This window comes from Podarcis erhardii (genome assembly GCF_964252035.2).
Source record: "Podarcis erhardii genome assembly, chromosome: 1".
Lineage (NCBI taxonomy): Eukaryota > Metazoa > Chordata > Lepidosauria > Squamata > Lacertidae > Podarcis > Podarcis erhardii.
The window spans coordinates 1894385-1911340 of NC_138497.1; the positions used below are offsets into that span (position 1 = coordinate 1894385).

At 46.5% G+C, this 16956-nt stretch overlaps 1 protein-coding gene across 8 annotated transcripts; it reads right to left on the reverse strand.

The window, feature by feature from the left end:
- Positions 1–10541: 10541 nt before the first annotated feature.
- Positions 10542–15204, reverse strand: LOC309337990 (uncharacterized protein). Of its 8 annotated transcripts, none has more exons than XM_081855086.1 (3): positions 12496–15200; positions 12399–12459; positions 10542–12323 (listed from the first exon to the last, which is right to left on the reverse strand). In XM_081855086.1, the coding sequence occupies exons 1-3, from the start codon at positions 14967–14969 to the stop codon at positions 10839–10841; spliced, it is 4020 nt and encodes a 1339-aa protein (XP_081711212.1). In that variant the 5' UTR covers positions 14970–15200; the 3' UTR covers positions 10542–10838. The 8 variants fall into 8 exon arrangements, with proteins under 8 accessions (XP_081711212.1, XP_081711213.1, XP_081711215.1 ...); XM_081855087.1 differs by having other exon boundaries at positions 10542–12287; positions 12496–15193; XM_081855089.1 differs by lacking the exon at positions 12399–12459 and having other exon boundaries at positions 10542–11717; positions 12546–15204.
- Positions 15205–16956: the final 1752 nt, after the last annotated feature.

A 16956-nucleotide genomic window follows, 5' to 3' on the forward strand; every position in this document is an offset into this window, starting at 1 on the left:
TTGCCCAATAATAATTGTTGGAAGTGCAATGAATGTGAAGGAACTTTTTATCACCTTTGGTGGACCTGCCCAAAGATTAAGGCCTACTGGGAAATGATCTATAATGAAATTAAGAAAATCCTTAAGTGGACATTTGTAAAGAAACCGGAGGCTTTTCTCCTGGGCATGGTCGGCCAATTGGTACCAAAGAAAGATAGGACCTTTTTTATGTATGCAACAACAGCAGCAAGAATCCTTTTGGCGAAGTATTGGAAGACTAAAGAATTACCTACTCTGGAAGAATGGCAGACCAAGGTGACTGAATTTATGGGACTGGCAGAGATGACCGGCAGAATTCGTGACCAGAGGAAAGAGACAGTGGAGGAGGACTGGAAAAAATTTAAAATCTATCTTAAAAATTGTTGTAAAATTTCGGAATGTTAAGATGTCAAGGGATTGGATACAAAGAATTACAGCTATAAATTGAAATTTATAATAGAATTTTTTTTTAAAGAGAATTAAATATAAAAATGGGATGAAGAATTGCTAAAAATTTTAAAATATGGATGCAGGGAAGGGGAGGTTTGGGGAAGTCGTGTTATGTTTATTTGTTTTTTGTTTATGTTGTAAAATCAATAAAAATTATTTTAAAAAAAAAACAAAAGCATCCATTCTTTGGCGATCAGCCTTCTTTATGGTCCAGCTCTCACTTCCATACATCACTAGTGGGAAAACGAGAGTGTAATGGTTGTGAGGGGGTTACTTGTGCGTAAATTGGCCTTCAGTTTAGTTAGATCGTTTGCTCAATCATGTTTAGGGTTAGAGCTCGCCCTCCGTGACCTGTTAGTCACTTGCAGAATCCGTCAGTGGGCGTTTCTTGAATCTCTTCCAGCATAAAAGCTGTTTGACCCCAAGTCTCCGCCTATGTTCCCTGCGTGGAACGCGTCTGTGCAAGTAAGGGGAAGGCAGGGGCGTTCCAGCACTCTCTCCGCTCGTTTCGCTTGAAGGGTCTTGGAGCCCTGACACCGATTCCTCCATCTCCCTCTCCTCTCTATTGGTGTCACGCTGAATTCCTTCCCCCCTGCTGGTTCCCTCTCCGGCATCGCTCTGGTGCCCTGCCTCCGCTTCGTGCTCTGATGTCAGTTCCCTGACAGAGAGCTTGAACTATACGGACCTAACCTTAATGATTACTCCCTATATAAGGCCATCTGGTTGATTTGGTCTGCTAGATGCCACTGTTACATATTCTGTGAAACCAAAGGACACCGAATAGAGATGGCAAAAGATGGCCTTTGGGTTATTTTTAGTATGTCACCACTAGGATCGCCATTATTTCAAACCCAGGCTGAAAAGTTGTTAAGCTTTTTTTGGCAAATTAGCAGCAATGAAGTTTGTGGTTGGATTTTAAGGGAAACCGGCAATTTCCTGGACTTTCTAAGCAATTTTTTGCCCGGACACTGCTTCCGACTGCAGTATTCCAGCAGATATGTCCGGGAAATTGTCAATGTATGCCAACCTTAGTCACCACCCGCTCTGAGCATTGTTTCCACAATGGAAGGGATAGAATTATTCTGTGTAGTTGTAATAATTGCAATCGGTTGCACATGCACTGGTCTCTTAGTAGTACACAAAGCAAATTTCCCTATGGGTACCCAAAGAGGCCTGGTCCATATTTAACAGCTGAACATATCCTTATATTGTCTACATATATTGGCTGGGAGGATCATAAAATGGTAGAGCTGCAAGGGTCCCCTAAGGATCATCTAGACCAACCCCCCTGCAATGCAGGAATATGCAGCTGTCGCATACAGGGATCAAACCTGCAACCTTGCTGCTATCTGCACCATGCTCTAACAAACTGAGCTCTTGTATTCCTGTCATTCTTATGAAGAACCAGATAATAAGGAAGCAGTTGGAATTTGAGAAATGAGAAACACAAAGGTTTTGTCACCCATCGCAACCATGATCCCTCCACTGCCAAGCAGGGCGACAGGGAACATTTACAGATCGAAAGTCCTTGGGGATGAAGACTATATGACAAATTAATACGGAAAAGAATAGCACATTTATTGTTGATGCATCTCTATCCCGTGGCCGGTTGATACAACAGCTTCACTGCATTGCTTGGGCAGATTATGCTCAGCAGGCAGCGATATGAAAGGCTGCGTCAGCTCAGTTTTGAAATGTGAGTGCCGATCGCAGGGAAGCACATCAGTTGCCGGGGGCTTATCTCAGCAGCGCAGCCGAGTTAGACGCAGCAGGAACGGAGGAGGGCAGGAGCAGATTTGGGAAGGGGCAAGAGGAAGGCGGAAGGTCTGGGGTAGATGTCACACGAGGGCAGGCCGAGGGAGAGAGGAAGGAAGAAGGGAGTTTATGCCCAGCCAGTTTTCAACTCTTCAGGTGGAATCCAGCAAGAAAATTCCCTTTCCGGGTTTAAGTATGGAGACTCAAGCCAAATTCCCAATTAGTCAGACTTTTACATCAGTTTTGCATTACGGGACAAAAGTGTCTGTGAGACCATATCTATTAGCACACCACCAACAACACAACACAACACAACACAACACAACACAACACAACACAACACAACACAACACAACACAACACAACACAACACAACACAACACAACACAACACAACACAACACAACACATCATTTTGGCTGCTTATTCTTTGCCCAGCCACCTTTGGTCATCATCTGCCACCCAAACACAGCCCTTGAAAACACTTACTCAACCCAAATTTTTGTGTTTTTGTTTTGCTGTGCATGCAGAGCCCTCCTTGCACCTTATCTGTCAGTTATTCTCCATTCTAGCATTGAGCATGAAAGGTAAAGGTAAAGGGACCCCTGACCATTAGGTACAGTCGTGACCGATTCTGGGGTTGCGGCGCTCACCTCGCTTTATTGGCCAAGGGAGCCGGCATACAGCTTCCAGGTCATGTGGCCAGCATGACTAAGCCACTTCTGGCAAACCAGGGCAGCACACAGAATCTACGTTTACTTTCCCGCCGGAGTAGTACCTATTTATCTACTTGCACTTTGACGTGCTTTCGAACTGCTAGGTTGGCAGGAGCTGGGACCGAGCAACGGGAGCTCACCCCGTTGCGGGGATTCAAACCGCCGAACTTCTGATCGGCAAGCCCTAGGCTCTGTGGTTTAACCCACAGTGCCACCCGTGTCCCTATCATTGAGCATGAGGCTCCTCCTAAAACTGGTTCTTACCAGTTTTATGGTTGGGCCAGACCCTCGTGTACCTGAAACTGGCCTCACTGGTAATGGGTTTCTCAGAATTACTCCCTCACATGCCTGCTCAGAAGTGAGCACCAAGGCTCACCGTAAAGCAGAAGAGTACTGCTCACAACCACACGCTTTTGTGGGGATTGCACAAATGTTCCATGCTTTTAATTTTAAAAAGTTGGATTCTCTGCAGCCTGAGAAGTGATGGAAGGAACCTGGGGAAAACAAGGCTTAGATGACCGAGTCATGAAGACTTGTGGCATTTCTACAATGAATGACTTGTGCGGAAGCATTCCTGGGGCGGGGAAGCATTCCTGGGCAGAACAGGTAGGTTTCCGGTGCCACCACTGAGAAGGCCCTTTCTCTAGCTGTCCCTTGCTTGGTCTCTGAAGGGAGCGGCATCTGGAGAAGAGAAATAACTTTTAAAAGAAGCCCTTGCTTATTTATTTATTTTATTTCATAAAACTGAGACACCGCTTGATTGTTAAAAGAGAGAGAGAGCCCTCAGAGTGGTTAAAGAAAAAGATTAAAAAATGTTGTTGTTGCTTAGTCGTTTAGTCGTGTCCGACTCTTCGTGACCCCCCTGGACCAGAGCACGCCAGGCACTCCTGTCTTCAGTAACAAAAACAAACAATAATTTGAGACCAGTGCACACAGGAAGTTACCAGATGCTTCCACAACAATTGAATCACAAATCTGAAAGACGGCGTTTTGAGGTTCTTTCAGGGTTTTTTAAAAAAACATTTTTATTCAAAATAATAACAAGACATATTATCAAAAAAACATATCATCCTTCTCCCCCCCCCCCCATTTTTCCTCCCTCCCCCCCCCACAAAACCCACCCACCCCCCGACTTCCCTCATTTCCAGTCTTTGGTTTCTCTAAGAATGCTGTTTTCTGCCTGTTACAAAGTTGTATAGATCCTCAAACTATTTAGCTGATTATTATCAATAAAAAGTTTGTGAGTGTTTATTCAAAACCAGCCAAGGAGTCCAGTTCGCTTTGTTGCGTCTTCAGATACTTTGTAAAGGGTTCCCATTCATCCTTAAAGTCACAGTTATCCTTGTCCCATAGCTTGTATGCCAGTTTTACCAGTTCTGCATAGTTCATCAATATTTCTTGCCATGATTCTTTAGTTGGGGTTTCTTCAGTCTTCCATCCTTGTGCTATTAGAACTCTCACAGCCGTTGTCGCATACATGAAGATGTTTTTCAGCTTTTTTGGCAGGTCTTTCCCTGCAATCTCCAACAAAAATGCCTCGGGTTTTTTAACAAATGTTAAATGGAACATTTTCTTCAATTCGTTGTTTATCATTTCCCCAAAATTTTTAATTACCTTACAATCCCACCACATATGATAAAATGTCCCCTCCTTTTCCTTACACTTCCAACATATATGTGAACTAGTTTTGTACATTTTCCCTAACTGCACTGGTGTTGTGTACCATCTGTACATCATCTTCATGTAATTCTCCTTCAATAGGGAACAATCTGTAAATTTTAATTCAGTTTTCCATAATTTTTCCCAATCTTCCATCATAATGTTGTGACCTACATCTTGTGCCCATTTAATCATAACTGAGGTTCTTTCAGGGTTTAACACAACATCTATTGAGAATCATGACCTGTGTGGGATTCGCGTTCACAAAGCAGACACGGAACAGAATGCTACAGGTTGTAGAGGTTCCTTTGAGCCCAATATGGAAGAAATACAATTCAGCGATGCTTCCAGGACTACAGTTCCCAGAGTAATCTGAGTTTCTTCTAAACCAGTTTAAGACTGAAGAATGATGCATATGCCCACCAAATTCAGTGCCAGCCTCCAGCCACTGCACTTGTCAATGTGCCAATGAGCCAAAGGTCCAGGAATATTTATTTCGACTGTTGGGGTTGAGCTAATACCTCATCACCCCTAATAGATCACTCTGCATTACTGCAACTAATACTTTTCAAACATTAATTACCTGGTTACTCTAATACGTGGGTGCTTGGTTTTTTTTTAAGCAGTTAATGAAAGCCAGCTGTAGTGGCTCAGAATAAAGATTAAGTAGCTGTCGAGTTTGTCTCCTTAGAATGGGCTTTTGCTTTTTTTTTCTATCAGCAAGCGAATCCAGCTGCCCTCGAAATGATTGACAGCCCTGTGATGTAATTAGCTGCATCTACAGTTTGCAAAACTCATTAAGAAGGGAGTGGGGTGTGGGTGTAAAGTTCAGAAATGTTCATATCAGAGCCACAGATCAGTGACAGAGCCCTTGCTTTGCATGCAGAAGGTCTCAAGTTTAACACGGGTGGCGCTGTGGTCTAAACTATAGAGCCAAGGACTTGCTGATCAGAAGGTCGGCAGTTTGAATCCCCGTGACGGGGTGAGCTCCCGTTGCTCGGTCCCTGCTCCTGCCAACCTAGCAGTTCGAAAGCACTTCAAAGTGCAAGTAGATAAATAGGTACAGCTCCAGCGGGAAGGTAAACGGTGTTTCCGTGTGCTGCTCTGGTTCGCCAGAAGCGGCTTAGTCATGCTGGCCTCATGACCCGGAAGCTGTACGCCGGCTCCCTCGGCCACTAAAGCAAGCTGAGCGCCGCAACCCCAGAGTCGGCCACAACTGGACCTAATGGTCAGGGGTCCCTTTACCTTTACTTTACCTTTGGGAAAGACTCCCTGCCCCAAATCCTGCAAAGCAGAAACCAAGAAATGTTTAAATCTCTCTATTCTGCAGTCTCTGAATCATGTTAACAGGGAAATCAAAATGGTCTGAAACCATATGATCTATATAGGTGCTAAACACATAAACCCAGATATTGCACAGCTATAGACTTCCATTTACCTCCAAACATCGTTTGACTTGTATTCTTAGCATTGTCTTCTAAGCACCCACCCCAATAAATTCATTTTTAGGTCCAATTATTTCACCTCCTATAGGACCAGAGTAACATAAAAAATACGATGTGATCCACAGCATGATCTTACTTTCTGGGGAATGGAATCTTACCCTGATTATTTAAAATGGCCAAGGCCAAACACTTGAGTAAAAATAAGAAATAATGCAGATTAAAGGGGGACCCTTGATGCAGAGCCCCTTTCTAAATGACAATATTCCATTTTAGAAAATTTAAGGTTTTGTACTATCCTGCTCTCACTTTTTTCTACCCCAAATTTACCTTTGGAAGTTCTTTTTCAACCCTATTATGAGCCTTATGCATACGCAAAAATATAAAAATAGCAGACCGTTTAAGCTTATTACTCTTACAAATTAACTTTATTGTACTCCTTATATGATTTTACAAAATCGCTTTCACAAAACAGTCTTGATCCTCCTTAATCTATTAGCCAATAATTAAATTGATCCTCTTTGCAATTGTTGTTGCTGCCACAGCCTTGTAATCCTGGTTAAGAATTGCTGTTGGATAGTCTGATTTTACATTAGTGAGTTTTTTCCTTTCTTTCAACATCAAAACGATTTCTGCCGGTGGCCAGGTACTTATCATTTACTGTACTATTTATTACTACAGTCCAGTGGCGGAGGAACCCTCTCCAGCACCCAGGGCGGCGCAGCCCATACAGACTGCACATGTGCGGCATCCTGCGAATGCGCACTCCGTACGGAATGTCACACATGCGCAGTCCGTACAGGGATGCCGCACATGCACAGTCCATACGGGCTGCCTCTTGCACAGCGACCGTACAGGCTGCCGCATGTCAGGATCTCCGCTCAGCCAGGCTGATAAAGCCTCATCTTCCAGCCGAGCCTTTGGAATCGCCTCCCGACGAGAGGTATGGGCTACACTGCTATGCTTTATTTCTAAGCTACGCAGACAGAAAAGACATCCTCTCTCTGTGAAAGCAGAGAGCAACCGAACAAAGGAACAGGAAACCACTAACGTCACATCCTGTCTCCTTTCCCATGAGAATTCCAACAGCCTGGAAGGTCTCTGGAATGTAAACAGAGTCCTGTGACTCTATGCAGCTGCTCAGTGGCAAACAGAAACTAACACAGCATGAGCGGCATCCCGTATGGACTGCACATGTGCGGCAGCCCCTACGGTCACCGTGCGAGAGGCAGGCCGTACGGATGGTGCACACGTGGACGGCCATCTTGTCACCCCTCCCAGGGTGGCACCTGGGGCGGCCCACCCCTTTGGCCCCCATTCCTACGCCACTGCCACAGTCAATCTAAGAACTATCTTCGTTATAAAAATGCTGAAGGAATTATATGTGCCAGACCCTCTTCCTGCCCCAGTTGTGCTCATTTATTCCTGATGGTTCCAGCCTTTCTTCCAATTCTCCTCGCTTCCACTAAACTTATCCTTCAATTCCAGATCCTTAATTTTAAAAATGATTTCCTCCCACGCACCCTCCTGCTTTCGCTTACAATAGATCATTTCTCTTATTAATAAATCCTCGTGTAAGCTTTATCAGCTTCCCAAATTATAAATGTATGCATCCCTGGGGTAAAATTCAGTACGAAAATTGTTTTATTTCTCTTTTAATTCACAAATAAATCTTGAACCACCTCCGATCTGTGTGTTCCCCATCTTCTCTACCATGTAAACTGCAGGTTTCAAGGCTGTGTAGTCAGATATTATTCTGGCCAAAATCTCACATTGTGTCATGTTTTTAAAACATTTCTGGAGTTGCCGAGTAAAAAGATCTACACTTGCTCGGTGACTAACCTATTTTTCTCTAACCAAAAGCCCCATTTTCTCTTTTTCTCTTCGTTCCTGAGTTAAGAGCTCAAGAATTTACCGGGCCACAATCAAGTTCTAGATTCACTAGTCAACTGAAAAAATAAACAATCACATGTTTAACTAGGGCTTATTTTCTCAGTCGTTATATAACTTCAACAGCTGCATTTATCCTGCTTATGAAGTTACTTTCTCAGTCTCTGCCACAAACTCCTTAGCGCCTTTTCTCAAATTAGTCACTGTCCGTTTGCAAAACATTTGACAGTCCAACCACCTTGTTCCATTTATATTTAATGCTTTGCTCCTCATAATATCCATTAAGAATTTATCATCTTTCTCCTGTTCCAAGTCACCAAAAGAAGGTCGGCTGATGCCAAGGGCAGGATCCAACGCAGCGTTGAGTAGACATTCTGTCAGTGGAAGGATTTCTGGTTGTGCAATGGAATGGTCCCCTCTGTGCCTCCCACGTAATCATCATCATCATCATCATCATCATCATCATCATCATCCCCTTGGAGCAGATTTGGGGAAGGTGGGGTATGGAAGCAGAGGGGCAAAAGTCCCAGTACATCAGCAGAAATCCTTGCACTGACAGGATGAGATAACTGAATACTATCCTAAAATTTCCAAACAATTTACTGTTAATCGGTTCCCTCATCCGAAAATTTCGCCCATTATTTGGTCCCCAGTAGACATGTTCTAAAACCGAACTAAAAGCACCAAAATGAAGCTATTTCTTTTCTTGTGCCTACTGTAGCTATTTCACAGAATAATAAACTTATAGGGCTGGAAGGGACCCAAAGGGCAGAGTGCCCGGCCTCAGTTCCAGATCTGTCATTGTCACCTGTGGTCATCGAACATGGATTGCTGCACAAAGCCGACCGTTTTTATTGTTGGTGTTTTTGGTGGTTCTCAAAAGAGAGAATCCCTTGGTTATGGAGATGTATGGCACAGGGTGGGCCAAAGCTTATTTCGGATGCAGTATTGTAACACACCCTCCAACATTTCTCTGATGAAAATAGGGACATCCTGTTCTATAGTAGAGTAAATTTATTGTTTATACCCTGCCCACATAACTGGGTTGCCCCGATGAAAATAGGGATATCATAAGGAAAAGCGGGACATTTTGGGATCAAATCAGAAACCGGGATGGCTTCTGTAAATCTGGGACAGTCCTTGGAAAGCAGGGACACTTGGAGGGCCTATTGTAATAATAATAATAATAATAATAATAATAATAATAATAATAATAATAATTTATACCCCGCCCTCCCCGGCCAGAGCCAGGCTCAGAGCGAAAAACACCAAAAAAACACAGTAAAAACATAATGGGGGGGGGACCAATTTAAAATACAGGTTAAAATGCAATTTAACATGCAGCCTCATTTTAAAGGTAGCCCATAGATCAAGACCATAAGGGGAGGGAAACATAAGGATGAGACTGAGTCCAAACCAAAGGCCAGGCGGAACAGCTCTGTCTTGCAGGCCCTGAGGAAAGATATCAAGTCCTGCAGGGCCCTGGTCTCTTGTGATGGAGCGTTCCTCCAAGTTGGGGCCAGTACTGAAAAGGCCCTGGCCCTAGTTGAGACTAATCTTGCGACTTGGGACCTCCAAAGTGTTGTTATTTGTGGACCTTAAGGTCCTCTGCGGGGCAGACCAGGAGAGGTGGTCCCGTAGGTACGAGGGTCCTAGGCATAGCTGTCAACTTACAGATTTGAAAATAAGGGATCAGTAGCCTCGAAAATAAGGGATCAGCAGCCAAAATAAGGGATTTTCCGAGCACAGGTATGTTCAACTTCTGAGCCCCTCCAAGCCAAAGGCAGAAAGCCCAGCCAGCAGCCAAACGAAGCCTCAAGCTTCATGCTTCCCACAGCACAGCGAACCGGCAAAGGGGATGCAGCAAGGAAAACCACCGTCATCTCTCCGCTGGGAAGCGCTGAGCAAAGGCAAGTGTCCAGGCAACGCAGCCAATTTGATCAGCACAAGGCATGCAAGCTCCACCCCCCAGTCGTTCTTAGACTCCTTATTGGGTGAGCAACGCAGCCAAGCAACACAGTTGGAGCCTCGCACCTCCCTGGCCGGCAGGGAGGGAGGGAGAGGAGCTGCTTCCTTTGAAACAGCGGCGGGTCACAGCGCTGGGATAAGGGACTTTCCTGCCAAATAAGGGACGGTTGACAGCTATGGTCCTAGGCTGCGTAGGGCTTTAAAGGTCAAAACCAGCACCTTAAACCTGACCCTGTACTCCACCGGGAGCCAGTGCAGTTGGTAAAGCACTGGATGAATGTGATCCCACAGCAAGGACCCCATAAGGAGTCTCGCCACGGCATTCTGCACCCACTGGAGTTTCTGGGTCAGCTTCAAGGGCAGCCCCGCGTAGAGCGAATTACAATTGTCAAGAACCTCGATTGCTTATTACTGAATTTCTTGTTTTTGAAAATTTCACCAGGAAACCTTGCAAGATTTCAACCAGCCGCCCTTCAACCCCATAAGGTCAAAACTGCATGAGTTAAATGTGCCCGCGATGTGGTTGTGCTGCATTTCTTCCTCAGCTGAAAGCCCCTGCCTCTTAAGAGCTTCCTGGGTATGTTGAAAAATTAACCGAAAGGACAAGAATTTTGCATACGTTGAAAGACAAAGGAAGGTACACATTTCCCATTTTTGTTTTTTATTCTGCTTCTTTCAGCCTAAGGCTTTGCTTTTCTGACGAAAGAGGCCCACCATGCTCCCAGGAACTTCACTTCCCCTTGCTAGCCACTGTGCCTTCTGTTCGGAAAACAGGACATGGTGACTCCTGTGGATATCTCTTGGGGATACAGGTGGCTCTGCCACTCAGGTCTCTACGATTCCAGGAACAGCTCATGACTCACAGGGTAAGCTGGGCCTTAGCCATCGACTAACTGTCTGCTCATATAAGGACCTTCTTCTCTTTCCCGCTGTTTCACCTGCTATTCCCCCAGGTTCTCAGGTTCACTTGGCTCAGGGTTTTCAACCTGGTCTTCTTCAGGTACTTGGTCACCGTCCTGGGGTGCTTCCACTGCTTCTCCAGCGTTATGAAATGAAGACTCTTCAGTCTGCAGTTGCTGAGATACCAGCGACCTGCCTGTTCTTTTGTTGACAAAGGATCCTTTCGCTAGAGAAATGGAACTGTAAGTCCGCTGAGATACGTTGTCCTCTCCGTCCACGGCGGCTGCTGCTATGCTCTCCAGGGCTGCTTCGCTCAAGCGATGGCTCAGCTCTCCCTCAGCTTCCTCCGCTTCCTGGAGCCCCTCTTCCTTCTGGTCATCAGAAGCTGGCTGGTTGACAGGACTGGGTTCTTGCTCCAAAGGAATCTGGCTGCCACGGCGGGATCCTTGGCTGTGCCTTGACTGCTGACTAGCACGGCGGGATTCCTGGCTTAAAGGTGGCGGCTGGTCCTCTTCAGGCTTTGCTTCAGCTGTAGCACTGTCCTGATGCACTTCCAAGGCCTTGGCCACCACTCCCTCGCCGCCAGCGCCAAGTCCAGATGGCTTTGAAGCAATTGCTGCCTCTTCCAATGCTATTTGATTCAAGGCTGAAAGTGAAGTGACTGTTGTCTGTTGACCGTGGCTTACCAAAAACTTGCCTGTCTTCCTGTTCAGCCAAATTCCGTCCGGGAGAGAAACTATGCTGTACGTCTGCAGAGCTACATCCTCCCCTTCGGTAAATGACACAATGCTCCCTAGCGTTCCTTGGCTTTCGGAGGGACCTGGTTGTTCCGTTATTTCACCCACAGATAGGTGGGTATGTAGTGGAGATTCATGCTGTGCAAATAGCTGGCTCTCTTTGCGGGACCCTGGCATCTCCACCTGTTGGCTGCCTTTCTGGGACCCTGGCATCTCCACCTGTTGGCTCTCTTTGCGGGACCCTGGCATCTCCACCTGTTGGCTGTCTTTCCGAGACCCTGGCATCTCCACCTGTTGGCTCTCTTTGCGGGACCCTGGCATCTCCACCTGTTGGCTGTCTTTGCGGGACCCTGGCATCTCCACTTGTTGGCTGCCTTTCCGAGACCCTGGCATCTCCACCTGTTGGCTGTCTTTGCGGGACCCTGGCATCTCCACCTGTTGGCTCTCTTTGCGGGACCCTGGCATCTCCTCCTGTTGGCTCTCTTTTGGGAACCCTGGCATCTCCTCCTGTTGGCTCTCTTTTGGGAACCCTGGCATCTCCTCCTGTTGGCTCTCTTTTGGGAACCCTGGCATCTCCTCATCTTGGTTATCTTTTGGGAACCCTGGCATCTCCTCATCTTGGTTATCTTTTGGGAACCCTGGCATCTCCTCATCTTGGTTATCTTTTGGGAACCCTGGCATCTCCTCATCTTGGTTATCTTTTGGGAACCCTGGCATCTCCTCATCTTGGTTATCTTTTGGGGACCCTGGCATCTCCTCATCTTGGTTATCTTTTGGGGACCCTGGCATCTCCTCCTGTTGGCTCTCTTTTGGGAACCCTGGTATCTCCTCATCTTGGTTATCTTTTGGGGACCCTGGCATCTCCTCCTGTTGGCTCTCTTTCTTGGACACGGGCCCTTCTGCCTGTTGGCTCTCTCTCCGGGACCTTGGCCCTTCTGCCTGTTGGCTCTCTCTCCGGGACCCTGGCCCTTCTGCCTGTTGGCTCTCTCTCCGGGACCTGGGACCACCTGCCTGTTGGCTCTCTTTCCGGGACCCGGGAGCCTCTGGTTGTTGCCCACTTGATTGCAACTCTGTATCTTGGGGCTCTTGGGCCTCTAGTTGGGGAGGCTGCTGTACTTCCGCTTCTGCTTCTTCACTCCCACCAGGGACTGGTTCTTGTTTTTCTTCCTCCTCTACCTTAACTTCCCCCTGGATTTCGTCACTCTCTGGGGGCTGATCCTCTTTAGCCTTTGGTTGATCACCTACTGGAAGAGGAGCCTCGCCATATCGAGGGCCATATATTTTTGTTAGGTAGTCTATGAACAAACTCTCGCTGGTCTGTTGACTTGCAGATCTTACTTCTACACCAGTTTTTCTGTCCAGGTAGAATGTTTCCTCTTCAGGAAGTTTCTGATGGTCCTCTGGCTGCACTTGCTCCTTTTCAAGTTGTGCTGGCTTGTTCTCATCTGGCTGTTGTGGCTGTTGGCTGCCTCTCCGAGATTCCTGTCCAGTTAGCTGTTGGCTTCCATGTTGAGATCCTTGAGCATCTGGTTGCTGGCTTTCAACCATCAATTCCTGCCCTTCTGGTTGTTGACTCTCCTGCTGTGACTTCTTGCCTTCTACCTGTTGACTACCACGTCTTGATCCCTGTCCTTCTGCTTGTTGATTACTATGCCAGGATTCATGCTGGTTTTTGAGAGAGGTTCTACTGCTGGGTAAAGTGTCAGGAGGAAAGTCTGTCTGTTCATTTTTATGCACCAGTTCTTTATGTCTAAAAACGCTTATTTTGCTATCGGTCTGCAGTGTTTTGTCTACGGACATTTTATTAGAAGCTTTTCTCTTTCCTTCCACTTGTGATTCCTTTCCTTCCACCTCTTGATCACCTTGCTGGGATTCCTGAACCTCTGCCACTTCTACTGGTTTAGCTTCCGAATCTTTGGGAGCAGCAATCACTTCTTCGGCAGTTTTCACTTTTTCTGCAGCATCACTATCGGCATCTGGTTGGCGAGAAAGACGAAGAACTTCTGCCAGAGGCTTTCGCTCCCAGATTTTACTTGTCTGCTGACCTGTGGATTTCAATAACTTCCCTGTTTTTTTGCTGATCCAAGACCCATCCTCTGTCGGTTGCTGCTGCTTTGACTCTTGGCTGCTGACACGAGCTACTGCAGGTGCTTTTCCTGCAGGCTGCTCGGCTGCTTTCTCGACACTTTTCGGGTAACCAAGAGGTTGCAAAATTTCAGAGAGTGGCTTGTGCTCCCAAATTCTACTGGTCTGCTGGCTTTCACATTTCATAACTTTCCCTGTCCTTTGGCTAATCCATGTCATGTCCTCCTTGGTTTCAACTTCATTTATAGGTTGTGTTGTGGAAGGTCTATGGCTTTGTAGGACCTGGTGGCTAATGGATTGATGACTGCCTCGGCGGGATTCATGTCCTGGAAGCTGTTGGCTATGCCGGGATTCCTGGCCTGTGAGCTGTTGACTTCCGCGGTGGGATTCATGTCCCGGGAGCTTCTGGCTATGCCGGGATTCCTGGCCTGTGAGCTGTTGACTTCCGTGGTGGGATTCATGTCCCGGGAGCTTCTGGCTATGGTGGGATTCCTGGCCTGTGAGCTTCTGGCTATGGCGGGATTCCTGGCCTGTGAGCTGTTGACTTCCGCGGTGGGATTCATGTCCCGGGAGCTTCTGGCTATGGCGGGATTCCTGGCCTGTGAGCTTCTGGCTATGGCGGGATTCCTGGCCTGTGAGCTGTTGACTTCCGCGATGGGATTCATGTCCCGGAAGCTTCTGGCTATGGCGGGATTCCTGGCCTGTGAGCTGTTGACTTCCGCGGTGGGATTCATGTCCCGGGAGCTTCTGGCTATGGCGGGATTCCTGGGCTCCAGCTGGTTGACTACCTCGGCGAGATTCGTGTCCTGGTTGCTGCTGGCTATGCCTGGATTCCTGGCCTATTAAAGGTTGACTCTGACTGCCTCGGCGGGATTCATGGCCCGGGAGGTGCTGGCTATGCTGGCTGCCACGACGGGAGTCATGACCAAGTTCCTTTTTGAGAGATGACATGCTAGCACTTACACTGCCAGGAGGCAAGTCAGGCTGCTGGTTTTCCTCTATCAGTTCCTTATGCTGAATAATGCTGATTTTGCTCTCAGGTCGCTCCACCTCACCTTTATCAGAACTTGTTGTCTTTGGGACATCTTGGTCCATTGCTAGGCCATTATCTCCACTTTCCTGGTGTGGTGTCAACTCTTCGATTTCATCATTATGTTTCTCCTCCTCACTATCTTTGATTTCATCACTTTGTTTCTTTTCCTCATTGATTTCATGTGCATCTTCTTCATTAATTTCAACTATTTCCTCCTTGATTTCCTCCTTGATTCCATCATTATCTCCCTGTTCTTCAGTATCTAGCCCACCTTCATTTGCGTCACTGCTCTCAAGAGTTTCCTCAGGCTCATCCATTCTTCTTCCATCTGCATATGGCTATGCTAGGTTGTTCAGTCTCCAGAGCAGGACTTCTGGAGTTTCCTGAGGTGTCTGTTAACTACTCCAGTCGGATGCTCTTTTCCTTCCTGCTTCTGTTCTTTATTCAGGGCTGCTCTTTACAAAAACTATTCTGAGGCCCAGATGGATTCATGGCTCTTATATTTAAAAGCCCTGCGACTTAGTGCTTCATTCTGAGTGTGGCCGCCTTCCTCCAATGTATTCCTTCCTTTCCGTTGCTAATAACTACCATGTTGTTCTAGAAGCTTCAGAACTTGGTTTCCATATATCTATGACATCAGTTATTATTCTGCTCCATCTGTCCTTTTATTTAACAACAGGCAGGACCTGAAGAGGGCTTCAGATAGAACCATACACTTGGAAAGTTTGTAAATGGCAGTGGAGCCATCATCCTGAGGTGACAACAAGTGCAATTTAACGAGAAACCTCTTGTATTTTAATCCTGAAGACCTAAGCTCCTAGATCCTTAGATCACGGTCAGTTTTCTCATTTGTAAAAATGGGAATAGTAGTTTATCATTGTTGTTTGAATTGTTTTATATGTCTTAAATCACTAAATCACTTAGAGTTGTTCTATATCATTACCTCATTTCATGATTAATACACATGCACAATAAGCACTAGCAATTTCTGCTGATTCCCTCCATATTCTGTTACTTTGTGTTAGTATGCATATTGGGAATCTGTGCTCTGTACAGTAGAACCTCTACTTACGACCGCCTCTACTTGGGCCCAATCTAAGTTGCTCCTGCTGCAAACTCGGAATTAAATACAGGGTTTGCCGCTATTCATGCATGCGCAGAAGCGGCTTCTGCCGTTTGTGTATGCGCAGAAGCGGCTGTCGCCCTCTGCACATGCGCAGAAGCGCACTGCTGCTGAATGTACCTTCACACAATGGTGCTTCTACCGGCAACCTGGATCGATTTACGGATGGACATCCGGAACTGTTTATGTCCGTAAGTAGAGGTTCCACTTTATAGCCATTTGCACCATGTAGCAACTTATGGTCTAGCTTTGAGCTGAATCTTTGTGGTTCACATATTAGCTGTATTTCTGCCCCAATGTGCGGGGGGGGGGGGGGCTGCAACTTGCAAAATCATCAGTTTCATAAAGCAACAGGTTACCATAACTTCTCTATTAGAAGTGCACTCAAGGATTTCCAGGGGTGCACATTATCACATTTATTGTGGCCCTTTGGGTCACTACCACAACATCACTTACTAGTGTGAGTGAAGGAAGGATAATACTTATGCCATACAATCATACCTCTTGTTACATTTGCTTCAGGTTAAATCTTTTCAGGTTGCGTCCCGCGGCCACCTGGAAGTACCGGAAAGGGTTACTTCTGGGTTTCGCCGCTTGCACATGCGCAGATGCTCAAAATGACGTCACGCGCATGCACAGAAGCGGTGAATCGTGACCTGCGCATGCACAGACATCCAGACGCGAGTTGTGTTCTGCTCATGTTGAGAAACACGGCTCCGCAACGGAACCTGTTCGCAACCAGAGGTACCACTGTATATCCTTCCCTACTGTCTTTAACATTCCAACAGTTGGGCCATGGGCCTGATCCAGAAGGCTCTTCTTCCATTCTTATGTTAAGAGGACGGGTGCCAAAGAAAATAAAGATGGCGCCTGCCCAATATTCAAGGGGAGGAGTTCCAAAGGGTAGGGGTCATGACACTAGACGCCCCATTACTACGCTGTGGGGCACAGAGCTCCTGATAAATCTGCAGGAGTCTGTCACCTGCAGACTGCAAACTCATTAACAGGGGCAAGACGTTAGGATTTCTCTTGCCCCAGTGTCCATCACTAGACACTTCCTTATGTGGTGGTGGCCCAGAGGGCCACAATAAATGTGATAATGTGTACCCCTGGAAATCCTTGATGCCACCTGGAGCTCCTTGGCGCAAAAGGTGGCATATAAATGTAGTAAATAAATTAAT

Coding starts and splice junctions, on each gene's coding strand:
- LOC309337990 (XM_081855082.1), bottom strand. CDS start 14,969: ATGGATGAGCCTGAGGAAACTCTTGAGAGCAGTGACGCAAATGAAGGT. Junction 14,117..14,149: donor CGGAAGTCAACAGCTCACAG/GCCAGGAATCCC, acceptor AGAAGCTCACAG/GCCAGGAATCCCACCATAGC.